The sequence below is a fragment of the Pseudonaja textilis genome, chromosome 1, assembly GCF_049901715.1.
Source record: "Pseudonaja textilis isolate UNSWEBS1 chromosome 1, rPseTex1.2, whole genome shotgun sequence".
Lineage (NCBI taxonomy): Eukaryota > Metazoa > Chordata > Lepidosauria > Squamata > Elapidae > Pseudonaja > Pseudonaja textilis.
In genome coordinates this window covers 218,773,877-218,788,169 of record NC_141990.1, presented here as the reverse complement: position 1 = coordinate 218,788,169, position 14,293 = coordinate 218,773,877, and the positions used below count along the sequence as shown (strand labels likewise).

The following is a 14,293-nucleotide window of genomic DNA, read 5'->3' as shown; positions in this document are numbered from 1 at the left end:
TTTCTATCAAATTCAGCAGTTTGACTGCTCCAGAATATTACTATATTCTATTAATATAATAGAATTAATTAATAACTATTAATCTTCTCATCACTCCTTATCGCCCATCCCCTCCCATTTGTGACTGTATGACGGTAACTTTGTCACTTGTATCCTTACGATTTATATGGACTGTTCCCTAGTATGATTTGATTGCTTATTGTACCCTATGACTATTATTAAGTGTTGTACCTGATGATTCTTGATTCTTGATGAATGTATCTTTTCTTTTATGTACACTGAAAGCATTTGGCCAATAAAGAATTCTATTCTATTTTATTCTATTCTATTCTATTTCTATTCTACCCTACCCTACTCCAAGAAGAAGACTTAGACGAAGAAGGAGAAGGAGAAGGAGAAGGAGAAGGAGAAGGAGAAGGAGAAGAAGAAGAAGAAGAAGAAGATTAGAGCAACTGTGCCAACTTTGGCAGGCAACTGCATTGTTTTCAAGACATGTTTTAAGGTAATACACAGCCTTGCTTCAAACTGAACTGAAAAGAAGAAGAGAAGCAGAACAAACTTTGGAATGACTTCAGAATAAAATTTAGTCAAAATATCCCAATCAAAATCTTCCTACACAGGACTCCTATGTTATAAAAAGTGGCTTTTAAAAATTAACCTATCAATCAGAGTAATTGCTTCCACTGGCATCGTGTGAAAGCTGTAAGCAATCTTTTTCAGCTAAAGAATCAGAGAATTCCAGCAAAATGCATTACTATGTCAGTTATCTCTACTTTAGAGGCAAATGCTAGAAGGTATATTTTGTGATCTGTTTTGTGAATTGACCAGCGTTATGGTACATAGGATGGGTGGCTAGATATGCCATTTTAATCAATAAAATAAACAAGTCTTTCAAAAATATGTGGACACTAAGAAGAGAGCATTTCTTACTTAGTTTTAGGTAATCCTCCAGTAAGAAATTCCATTTTCTGGTCTTCATATCTGCAAGGATCATAGTAAAGAATCTGGGTAAGTATAGGAATGAGCAAACATCAGGCTTCAAAGCAATAAAATGAAACAAAAACCATGAGAAATAACCAGACTTCAAAAAGAGTATCACAAATGCAAACTTAAATTAGAATTTTCATATGGTTTTAATCAATTCTAGTAGTTTTCTAAGTATCAGAAGCAAAGACTAAATCAAGATATAGTAACTACTATCTCAATTACCATAAATCCTGGAATTCACTTGCTTGAACACTCCTACAATGTTGGCAGCATAGCCAATATCTACTTCAAACCGAGAATAGGAAATCAGAACGCATCTTCCTTTGAGGGTTGCTGATGGTTTCTGCCAGCCGGTACATGTCTTCAAGAGGGATCTCAGCTGAGAACTTTGACCAGCAGAAGATGACACTCCACCTCTGGTCATTTTCTCCATTCCTTCCAGGGATGTCAAAGAGACAGAGGGAAATTGCTCTACTGTTTCCACTGGGGATAAAATGCAGATTTCAAAGAAGAGAAAAAGAAAGGCAAAACAGATAATCAGAATAAAACCATCAACTCCCAGGAAGAATGAAAAAGAGAAGGATCAAAGAAACACAAGAGACTTTCAAACGCAGAAGAAAAACAGAACAGGTCTGAGATTACTATCAGTGCCCACCTGAGCCCACTAAGGAAGCTAAGAAAATGTATTACAATCAGTTATTCCTCTCTGAATTCAGCATTGTTTTATTATGTGAATAGCACTTAAAAAAATAAAACTTTACAGCTAGTTGAAGCTTTCCAATATGGCAGAGCCACCTCTTTGAAATATTAAGCTATAACCTGTTTTTTTTTAAATAAGCCTGGTAAATTTCTAATAGGTTAAACAAAATGGTTGAAGTCTTTTTAAATTATCCATTTTTCAAAACTATGGTTCTGTTTCTTTAAAGGTAACTCCTTTACGGAGAAAAATTATTTGTATATATCCTTGAATAAATTTATGAATATAAACTGTTTCCACCACTAATTAAGCAAATAGTATTAATCGTCTCATAGGCTTTTCCAAACCACATTTCTCTGCCGAATTCTTCCGAATTTAGATGATTTCAAAACACAATTCCAACTGACTAATTACTTACTGAGATGGCCATAGTCTTCAAGACTGAAATTCCACATCCTTGTTTCTGGATCTGAAATAAAAGAAAGTTAAAAAATAATAATTTGAAGTCAGGAATATTCTACTATATTTAGAAAGGCTAAAACATACCAAAGAAGGTCAGTTTGGTGTACTAGTTAGGATACCAGGCGAGACATTGGAAGACTGCAAGCTCTTGTCCCACCTTAGACATGAAACCAATGGATGACCTTTTTTTTTTATTAAATTTTTTATTGTTTTTTAACATACAAACACAACAACAAAACATAAAAGCATCAGCTCCCCCATATTTTTATACAAACAGTAAGTCGGTTGGTCCATCAGTTTTGTGCATTCATCTCATAGTCACAATTACAATTACCTTATATAATACTCTTATTATCAATACAAATTTATAAATCATAGTATCACTATTAAAAAAAAAAGAAATTTGACTAAACTTTTATTCGATCATGCCTTTATGAGATAACTATATTTTAAATAATTTATTCTAAAACAAGTCTTATAATCATGCCAATTCTCTCCTAAATAGGGAAAAAAAAAACAGAAAACTATTATATAAATATAGTATCAAACACCAATAAGAAGAAAAGAAAAATAAAATCAATATTATTTCTTATTGTCTAACCTTTATATTTTAGTATTTCATCATTCAACCATTGATAGAAGAGATCCCAAACTATATAAAATTGTTTATCTTCTTGCTCTCTAATTTCAAAAGTCAATCTACTCATCTCAGCACATTCCAATATTTTCTTTACAACTTCTTCTTGCAATGGAATTTTCTCATTTTTCCAATTTTTTGCAAATACAATCCTAGCAGCAGTCAATACATTTACAATCAAATATTTCAACTCTTTACTATAGGTATCTGGTAGGATTCCCAATAAAAAAAACTCCGGTTTCAAGTCTATATGCTTCTTTGTCATTTTTTCCAACCACAAGTGGATTTTAGTCCAATATTTTCTAGCATCCTCACAAGTCCACCACATATGGTAGTATGAACCAGGTTTCTGATGACACTTCCAGCATTTTTCAGATTTGTTCTTGAACATTCTTGCTATCCTTGTCGGGGGAAAATGCCACCTGTAAAACATCTTATACAAATTTTCTTTATAGGCTGTAGACATTGTCATTTTATAATTTTGCAACCATAAATTCTGCCATTTCTCTAAATCAATCCCATATCCAAAATTCCTCCCCCACGCAATCATAGTTTCTTTAACTTGTTCCTCCTCCAGCTTAATTTCCAATAAATAACCATACAGCTTTTTAATCACCTTTTCATCAGTACCCATCAAAATCTTATCTAAATCAGTTTGCTTATCATAAAATCCCTCTGCTTTGGAATCCTCATAGTACTTTGAATGTATTTGCAGATATGAAAACCAATTCATCTGTATACCTTGTTCTTCTAGTTTTTGCATCGATTTAAGTTCACCCTTTTCATCTAGTAATTCCCCATAGCTAACTGTTTGTTCCTTTTTATAGATTATAGGATAAGAGAACGCTTCTATCGTCGATAACCAAACTGGAATTTTCAAATAACACTGTTTTTTTGTCTTCTCCCAATTTAACCACAGAGACTCCCGTATATAATGTCTTCTAAAATACCCCTGTGTTTTGGTTCCCTTGTACCATAAAAAAGCATGCCAGCCCAACAGCAAATCATGACCTTCTAATGTCAACAATCTGGTTTTCCTTAATGTTATCCATTCTTTAACCCACGTCAAATTTGCAGCTTGGTAGTACAACTCCCAATTAGGCAGACCAAACCCTCCTCTAAATCTAGCATCCTGTAAAAGCTTTAACTTTATTCTTGCTTTCTTGCCTTGCCATATATACTTCAAAACAATTTTATTTAAATCCTCAAAGTATTCTTTTCCAAGCCTAATTGGTATTGTTTGAAACAAAAATAAGATTCTGGGTAAAATGTTCATCTTAATTGTTGAAATCCTTCCTATTAGTGACAGTTGTAAGTTTTCCCATTTTTTCAAATCTTGGGCTATCTGTTGTTTAAGTTTAATATAATTGTTCTCCTTCAATGTACTACATCTTGACGTCAAGTATATCCCCAAATACTTAACCTTGTTTGTAACTTGAATTTTTAACAGTTCTGCCAGCTCTTCTCTTTGTTTCAGCAACATATTCTTTGACAAAATCTTTGTTTTATCTTTATTTATTTTCAAACCAGCCACCTCCCCATAGGCCTCTATCTTTTCCAACAGCTTCGAGGCTGTTTCTATAGGATCTTCCAGGATGAAGACTAGGTGATCTGCAAAAGCTTGTAGTTTGAATTCTTCCTTTTTGATTTTCATTCCTTTTATAGTTTTATCTTCTCTGATATTTCTATTCAACACTTCCAAAGTCAATACAAATAACAAAGGCGAAAGAGGACAACCTTGTCTTGTACCTTTTCTTATATTAATAGAATCTGTAAATTCTCCCTCCATCATTACCTTAGCTGTTTGTTCACTATAAATTGCTTCTATTGCTTGAATAAATCTTCTAGCAAAGCCCATCTGTTCCATTAAAAGTACCATAAACCTCCAATTTACATTATCAAATGCCTTTTGAGCATCTAAAAATATCAAAGCCATTTGCTTTTCAGGGTGTGCCTCATAATATTCCAAGGTGTCCAAAATTACTCTCATATTATCTCTAATTTGTCGCTTTGGCAGAAACCCATTTTGATCTGGGTGAATAAAGTTATTCAAATACTTTTTAAGTCTTTCTGCTAATATTGAAGCAAAAATTTTATAATCTGCGTTTAATAAGGAAATCGGTCTATAATTCTTGATTTGAAGTAGATCCGCCTCCTCTTTTGGAATAAGTGTAATATAAGCCTCTGACCATGTTTTAGGAATTATCTTTTTTACCATAACTTCATTCATAACTTCTAACAGTGGAATACACAATAATTCTTGAAAGGTTTTATAAAATTCTATAGGAAATCCATCTGGACCTGGTGCCTTTCCATTATTTTGTTTCTTAAGTGCTTGACTTAACTCCATCATTGTTATATTGCTTTCTAGCATTTCTTCAATCTCTTTAGGTATCTTAGGTAGATTTACATTCTGCAGGTATTGTTTAACTTTCTCCTCATCAATATCTTCTTTCTTATACAAATGTTTATAAAAATCATAAATAATTTCTTTTTTCTCTTTGCTGCCATGACAAGTTTTACCTTGGTCATCTATTAACTGCAGTATTTTCCTCGATTCTTTCTCCTTTCTCAGTTTGTATGCTAGCCATCTACCTGGCTTATTTGCATCCTCGAAATAATTCTGTTTAGCATTCCTAATTTTCTGTGCCAGTTCATCTTTCTCTATTAAGTCCATTTTATGTTTAGTTATATCCAGTTTCAGTTTGACATCTTTTCTGTGTGGTATTTTCTGTAATTCTTTTTCAAGTCTTTTATATTCATCATCCAAGGCTTTAAGAGTTTGCCTTTTCCTAATATTCTTTTTTTCTTGTATAGTCTATTATCAAGCGTCTAGCATAAGCCTTCATTGTGTCCCAAACATTCTGTATTGAAGTGTCTTCTTTTCTATTCTCTTTAAAGAAAAGGGCAATTCTTTCTCCATCCATTGTATAAATTCCTTATCCTTTAAAATAGTATTATTTAATGTCCATCTCGATCTTTTCCTTTGTCCCTTCCATTTAATTGTCAATGGGTTGTGGTCAGCCCAAGTACTTGTTTCAATATTTACTTCTTGAATACTAGACATTAAATCTGTTGAGATCCAAATCATATCCAGTCTGGACCATGATAGATGCCTATTTGAATAAAACGTAAATTGCTTAAGTTTATTATTTCTTTCTCTCCATATGTCTTTTAAAGTTAATTCATCTATCATTTTAAAAAAGGATTTAGGAAGAGTTTTTCTATTATGTTTTACTGCTGTTGCAATATAATCAAGTTTATTATCCACAATTCCATTAAAGTCTCCCATCATAATTGTATTAGCATAATCCAGTTCAGCCATCTTAGTATGTAGTTTTTATAGAATTCTTCCTGTTTATCATTCGGAGCATAAATTGCAGTCAAAAGTATCTTTCTATTATTGTCCATTATTTCTACCATTAATATTCTCCCATCATCATCTGTATAAATCATTTTTGCTGGGATGGCCTCTTTAATATATAAGACCACCCCTCTTTTCTTAGATTGGGTCAAAGAGGTAAACAATTTCCCTAATTTTGGTTGTGATAACAATTGTTCATGTTGCTTTTTAATATGAACTTCTTGTAAGCAAATTATGTCAAACTTTAGTTTCATTAATTTATGGAAAATCTTCCTTCTCTTAGCAGCTGAATTCAGTCCATTTATATTCATTGTAATCAGTTTTTTCTCTTCCATGATTATGTTTTATATTTAGATTTAACCACTCTCGTGGGTCTTGCTTCACGTTGATCTTTAATATCCACTTGTCCACCTACTGCACCTTCTTCTTTTCCAATCTCCGTTTGTTCCTCTTGGGATTCAATTGGTGGAACCTCCTTTCCTGCCCCTTCTTCTCTCCCTCCAAAAACTTCTGCATAAAACAGTTCTGCTTTCTCAATTGAGTCAATTCTATGTCTCTGTTCCTGCCACGTAAACATCAATCCTTCTGGGATCAACCATCTGTAAGACACCTCTTTTTCCAATAACCTTTTGGTCAGGAATCGATATTCTCTTCTCATCTCTCTCACTCTTCTAGGTATTTGTTTTAAAACCAAAATTTCTTTACCTTTGTATTTCAATGTCTTCTCTCTTGCCACTTGTAATACTTGTGTCTTCACAGATTTTTTAATAAATCTAATATGAACTTCTCTGGGTAGGTTATTTCTCATCGGATATCTTGTAAAAACTCGATATATCTCATCTATTCCATCCATCATCTTCTCTTCTGTTATCTCCAGCGCATCCGCCAAGATTCCTACCATTATCGCAGCCAGATCTTGTCCTTTTTCTTCTTCTATATTTTGAAATCTGAGATAAAATTCTGATCTATCCAACTCCCACTTCAACATCTCACTTTTTTCTTGTTCAATCACTGTTAATCTATTATCAATATTTCCAATCTTCTCCTCTCTTTGTTTGCCCCCCTCTTCAACTTTTTGAAGTCTCTCCTCATATTTTCCCATCATCTGTTGGATACTTTCCACTTTTTCCTCCATCCTACCTGTTCTTTGTTCAATAGTATCTATTTTTACCTTAAGATCTTGAATTCCTTGCATAATCATCTGAAAGGATACTCTTTCTTGTTCTTTTTCTTTATCTTGCTTTAACAATGTCTGAATTGAGCGCTGTCCAGATGGTGGGGAGGCAGAAGCAGACATAGAGGCACCGAAGATATAAATTTCTTACTCATTTTAGGTGGTTCCAGCTCTTCAAATTCTTTCAAATTTTAATCCAAAAAAAAGTATGAAGTTATAATCCAAGATAAAAGGGCCAACAATAAAAAAGCCAATAATGAGAGAAAAAGAAGAAAAATTCTTCCTGACCTTAATCCAATTAAGAAAAATAATCCATAAAAGAGAGTAAAATAAGAGTAAAAACCCAGTGATAATAATAATGAACAAGACAAAGCCAAAAAAGAAAAAGGAAAAAAGAAAAAAAGAAAAAAAAAAAAACCAAGAAAAATAAATTTCTTCAAATTCCACACCTTAGTCCAGCCAAAAAAAAAAAACCTCAATTGAAAAAGGAAAATAGTCCACTGATGTACATTAAAAAAAAAAAAACAGGATCCAAATAGAAAGGAGAAAAAATAAAGCAAAATAAATAAAAATAGAATAAAAATAAAGGAAAAATTCAGAGGCTTCCTTTGCAAATAAATCAAACTTAAAAATAAAGACCTTGATGTTAGTGGAGGGGTGTATGGAACTAAAAAAAAGAATTAAAAAAAAGGAATAAGCAACAATATACTGCACTCTATTTAATTGTCCAAGGCTCTAATTATAACTCCCTTCTCTTTCCCACAAGCTTCAAAGCTAAGCCATAAATATCCAGAAAGACACCTGTAATAATATTCAACAAAGTGCTTTCCTCTATCTTATCAGAGGGTGTCCTTGAGAAGAAGAGTTTGTTTTTTCCAGTTCAAGTAAAATATTTCCGAGCCTCTAGTTGGCAGTGTTACAAAGTTTCTTAGTTCTCACTTTCCCCCCTCCTCTCTGAAGAGCATAAAAAAAAAGGGGAAAGGGAAAAGCCGATATGGAATACACAAAAGCAAAAAAAAACAAAATCAAAGGGAACCTCTAGCCTAAAAATGAAAAATCCAGAAGAAGCGTAAAACATATAAATATAAAAAGAAACAGTCCAGTTATCCAGTAAATAACAATAAAGTCCGGAAGCAAAGAAAAAAAAAAAAGTAAATGGATTCTCTCTTTGACGTTTCCCTTAAAAAAACGCCGCTTAGTCAGTTTTGTCAAAATGGATGACCTTATGCCAGTCACCCCCTCTGTGTCATAGGAAGTAGCCAAGGGCAAACCTTTCAAAATCTTGGCAAGAAAGCTGCATGGACTTGTTCAGGTAGTCACGAGGAGTGAATACTGACTCAAAGGAACAATAAAAGTAAGACCCCTGGCATAAGAAATCCTTGAACCAAGATAACTGATTTAATTATAAAGAATGTACAGTTTATACAGCAATAGCACTTAGACTTATATACCACTTTATAGCCCTCTCTAAGCAGTTTACATATTGCCCCCAACAATCTGGCTCCTCATTTCACCCACCTCGGAAGGATGGAAGGCTGAGTCAACCTTGAGCCTGGTGAGATTTGAACTGCCAAATTGCAGGCAGCCAGCAGCCAGCAGTAGCCTGCAGTACTGTACTCTAACCACTGCGCCACCGTGGCTCATAGATCCACCATGTATCAGAGTTGCACAGAGCCAGAGACTAATTCTTATATTTATGAGATCTCTGTAAAGAGATTATTTGAATAAATGTAGATGGTCCTTGGCACATGAATTCACAACTGGTGTGCCAAAGTACAGAAAGTCATCCATGTTCCACATATCAAATATATACTAAGACCAAATATAATATAATGATAAATAAGATCTCTTGTATATGAGACCTTATTTTACTTTATTATATATGGACCTTTAATTATAGTTAAGTTGAATAAAATATTTTTTTAATTCCACATAGCACTCACCATCATAAAAAAATTCAGATATAATAGTGTTTTACACTTTCAAAAAGGATATACATGACAGAAAATGACAACATGCATTTTCATATGAACAGTCTAATTTTATGAGTAGAAGTGCCATTTAGAAAGGACTACTATACTTAGAAATACGCATGTATCTCCTTAGTGGAGATGTCAATGAATCATCATTATGCCAGCTATGTTCTCTGTCAAAGTGTTCCCTCTTGATGGGCAACCCCCAGACCTCTTCACCCCAATCATAATTCTTTGTTAAGAAAGTTGTCCTATTACACCAAAAATATAATTCTATTTTTTTCCTTTTTTTACAGATACCAAGAATGCTAAGCAGAACAGATCTTTAAAAAAAAAAAAAAAAGCTAAAGATACCTCAAGCCTTGGTGATTATAAACAAACACCACGAGTCCATGTACATTTTTTTGGCAACAGTACAGAATTTATTTGCCATCTATTTGGGATGGTTTTTTTTTTATTTCCTAATCCAACCTACAGTCCTGCTTGCTCCCAGGTAGAGTTGCAAGAATAAGAAATAAGATGTGCATAGATATATACATAGATAAATAAATAAAAAGATTGTGCATTAAAACTAATAGCAGTGATATTTCTAATAAAATGGGCATTTTGAAATGGGGGATTCACAGATGTTGGGTATCGTCCCCATTAAGGAATCAGAAATATGCTGTTTAATCTAGCATGAAACTGAATTTAAGAGTTTATTACATCCAACATATGAAGCTGATAGGTACTGCTTCTTCATCACTGCTGTATGGTGCTCATTTACTCAACAAGGTTGTTCAACTTTCATTGTATGGCTGCTTTTCTTCTTTAGCTACTGTTCTACACCTGATGGTGAGTATGGTATAGATAGTCCTTGATTTACCACAATTTGTTAGTAATAAGTTACAACTGAAAAAAAATGACTTATGACCATTTTTTCACACTTAAGACTGTTGCAGCACCCATGGTCACACGATCAAAAGTTGGATACTTGACAACTGGCATGTATTTATGTTGATTTCAATGTTATGATCCCTTTTTGCAACCTTCTGACAAGCACATTCAACGAAGAAGCCAGTTCCACTTAACAACCGTATTACTAACTTAATAACTGCAGGGATTAAATTAACAACTGTGACATGAAAGGCCGTAAAATGATTAGCAACAGAAATGTTGGGCTCAATTGTAATTATAAATCAAGTGTGTGTGGTAAAGGAAGAGTTTGTTTTTTGTGCCTTTAAAGTTTCTATATGCCCTCAAACTATCTCATCCGCAATACGCCATTTTTGGAACCTTTTCAACACAAGTAGCAATAGCACTGAGACTTATATACAACTTCAAAGTGCTTTACAGCCCTCTCTAAGGGTTTGCAGAATCAGCATATTCAACAATCGGGCTCCCCATTTTACTGACCTTGGAAGGATGGAAGGCTGAGCCAATCTTGAGCTGGTCAGGATCAAACTACTGGCAGTTGCCAGAATTATCCTGCAATACTGCATTCTAATCACTGTGTCTCCATGGCCAAAATCAAGATAAAAACTTGATTTTTTAAAAAAGAAAAGGTAAAACCTAAAAATAAAGCTATTTTTGCATGGTTTACAATATTTAGAACAATCTCAATTGGAAAGGTCTTTAAAAACACAGTGAACTGAACAATAAGAGCTACACTTACCATATTTTTTGCTTGGTAAGTTTCTGAATATCTCAATGAGTTCTGTGTTGTATCCAATCTCAACTCTGAATCGACCTTCCGAATGTTTTACACATTTTCCTTTGAGAATTCTGTGATTTTTCTGTGCCGACATCTCAGGTGCATTGCTTGAAACCCTAGAAACAGTAGAATTTTGTTCTCTGCCCCCTTTTACAGGAGCCAAAATAGGTTTTGTACCATAAAATTGCAATGCATTACTCCCTTCCTTCTTGGCACAGTCTAGATTTCTGGTACCTGCCTGTATTGGACAATCCCTTGCAGTGGTTCCACCTGCATCCAGCCATGTTGCCTGTTTAAGGAGATCCTGCTTGCCAACAAATTTGTTCTCAATCCGTACATTCTTAACAGGGTATAAGTTCATATTAGCATCCAAGGTAGTCTGATGCTGTTCTCCAATATTCCGGCCTGCTGCACCACACGTAGGTGACTGCAATGGATCAGAATTACACTGGATTAGCTGAGTTTGTCTGCAAGAACTCTCAGGAGAATGGCAGTGAGAATTGCTCAGAGAGCCTTGCACTGCTGATGAGGGCTTCTTATTGCTATCCAACTGTCTGTATAAATTTGGGCTAGAGGCCACTGAATCACCTTTGTGTTGGCCTCCAGATGAAACAGTTGCCTGCTGATTTGAACTACAGTGATCAGAACGGATCGGATGACTTCTCTGCATTAAATGGCTGCCAGGGCCCTGGAGGTGATGGTTACCAAGGATGGTGTGATAGCTTTGCTTCTTCAAAGGCTGCTGCAAGTTTTTCTGACAGCTTTCAAGATTCTGCATGTCAGAGTGCTTCATAGCAACACCGCCCTGCTGAGCTGCCAGTCGCTCTGCTCTCCTTGCCAAAGCCTTTTGCCTGTTCTCCTCAATCTTCCTTTTCTGCTCTTCGGTAAGCCCAGGTGACATTTTCTGTGGGTGCTCACCGAAAGTTGCTAGAAGTGGAGATGAAACTACAGTAAAAACCAGTTCTTTTAATGAATTAGAGAAACCTTAATTAACTATGTGTTTATAGCATCTATTAAGTGATTCATTGTGTGATAAAATAAAACCAACATTTCTGAAGCAAATAGCACACTTCATTAAATAGACAACGTATGTGGGCAATGCAGCTAGCCACATCTTTAAAGAAGTAGCCTGTCCTTTTTATTAGAAAACGGGAAATACTTCTGAGATGGTGCTTAACACATTTCTTTTCCATTTATTTATTAATTCATTCTTGCAAAAATGTATGAAATGAAACAGAAAAACAAAAAGACATTGAAAATGTAAAATAGATACAAATAAATAACAAGAGGGAAAAGCACCGTATTTTAACTGAATCCACCTTTTTTTTCCTTTTTACAACCCTGTAATCTCTTAATTTGAGGTAGATTTGGGATGATTGAATGAACCTGAACATTTACTAGCCGGATGCCCTTCCTAATGCCTATGTGGAGTTCACAACAGAAGTTTTCTCTTTGCACTCTCAACCTTTCCAAATAGGAAGTGAGCATCTTCACACTAGGCTACCACACTGATCACAACTGAATCCAACAATAAAAACATTTAAGTTGCAATCCTATAATTTATGAAGGGATTTCAGAGACTCTAGTATATTTTAAGTCCCCCCCTCCAAAGACTTAGAGGGAGGCCTCAATTCTAGAATAGGAATGTCAGCAGACCACAAAATCTACCCTGCATGAAAGCTAAAATTAATTTTATTAAGATTGGCTATAATAACCAAATCTTTCATGTCAGATTATGCTGTACTTTCTCCCCCTTCTCATACTCCAGTGAATCTCCACTGCTGGCAACAGGAAGGAACTATTTACTAAATAAGATAAGCTACAATATGGCCTGATATAATGCTCCTTACAACTAAGGATAGTTGTAAGGAACTAAGGAACTCCTTACAACTAAGATAGATAACTAGGTAAATTTGGCTAAAAGCCACAACCCATTTTCTCAAATATGGAATTAAGAAAAAAATTGACTCCAAATCCAAAGGAGGCAAGAATCAACTTTAATTTTTGACATTTTGGCATATAAGAAATTTGCTATAATTGACCTACATATTCTGTTAAGAATCTCAACTGTGTTTCAAAAATTGAACATTTATTGGAATATTAGCAACCCAGGCCACAAAACACAGAAGTATTTGTAAATATTAAAATGTACCTTATGCGAATCTTAAAAGGATGGAAAAAGCTAGCAGTTCTTCAGACGATTTAAAGTGATCTTAGTAAGGCTCAGTCTTTCTTGGAATAGTGCAATCTTTATTTTTTTCCCCTCCAGTATCACCCTGCAAGCCAACAAAGCAGAATAAATTTTGGAACAATATAAGACTTACAATACCAACATGCCAAAGGGAAGAGCCGAGAAGCAATTTCAAGCCACTTTGAAGTGTCAATGGGCTTTGCTAGGTTTTAGCTTTGGTGAACCAGCTACTGTGGCGTTATGGGTTGTGCACAAATCATGGTTTATTCTGCAAAACTTAATTCAAGAGCCGCTACTTAGCTCAATATGCAAATATAATAGCTTATTTTCAGGGTTTTATTTTCAGCGCACTACTTCACGGAAAGTGCAATCCAATTGTACCCAAGAAGACAGCTTATTATCCTGACGACCGAAGCGAAGGCAAAACGATTTAAGACTCTAAAAGTCAACTTTTAAGGGTTTACTCTGGACTTTGCTTGGGTTCCGGTGACTCTTATCTAAAGCATTAATCCCGATTCCCCCCCAACCCGTCCACCCTTTTAAGCAATTAAGCAGCATCCAGCTGCTACTTCCCACCAGAAAGCAGAAGCTGTGCTCCCCGAGAAATATCCGGCAACTCTTCATGAACTCATCTCCAGGAACCATCTCCAGGAACCACCTCCCGGGCTGAAGCCTTTCAAGCCTCCTACTAGCCGTTGACTACAATTCCCAACCGAACCTTAAAGTCACAAATCGCCAACCCCCTTGCGGCGGCGTCCATTAAGAAAAAGCGTCACGGGAAGAAAAAGCCTCAATGCATCATGGGAAATGAAGTTTGGTTTCAGCTCAGGCGCTATGGTGAGCCACGTCCTGATAAAGTTTAGGTACCGAACATGGAGAGAAATTGATCGTTAATCTACGTAGAGAAATCAAGTCAGGACTAAAGTCAGAGTTGGTTCCTGAAAAATCGCATTCAAAGGAGCGACATCTGAGGTTCTTAATCTGCACCACGTTCGTGGAATAAAACCTATTGGATGTCCATTTATTTTGCGTTGTACAACTGAATAACAGTTACAAGGAATAGGGCAAATAATTTGTACAAATATAATATAAATTGTAGAGATGGGGAAGCATTG

General features: G+C 35.0%; 1 protein-coding gene across 3 annotated transcripts in view; it reads right to left on the bottom strand.

Annotated features, from left to right (window-relative positions):
* SMARCAL1 (SNF2 related chromatin remodeling annealing helicase 1) overlaps positions 1-13,942 on the bottom strand; it is a 40,752-nt gene extending 26,810 nt beyond the window's left edge. Inside the window, exons 1-6 of one of the 3 annotated variants that reach the window (XM_087920514.1) lie at positions 13,755-13,942; positions 13,140-13,263; positions 10,949-11,932; positions 2,103-2,153; positions 1,210-1,470; positions 931-981 (exon numbers count right to left, since the gene is read on the bottom strand). In XM_087920514.1, coding sequence (XP_087776640.1) covers positions 931-981; positions 1,210-1,470; positions 2,103-2,153; positions 10,949-11,888 — 1,303 coding nt within the window. In that variant the 5' untranslated portion in view covers positions 11,889-11,932; positions 13,140-13,263; positions 13,755-13,942. The remainder of the gene's footprint in view (positions 1-930; positions 982-1,209; positions 1,471-2,102; positions 2,154-10,948; positions 11,933-13,139; positions 13,264-13,754) is intronic. The other 2 variants (XM_026708032.2, XM_026708033.2) reach the window with 2 other exon arrangements.
* Positions 13,943-14,293: the final 351 nt, after the last annotated feature.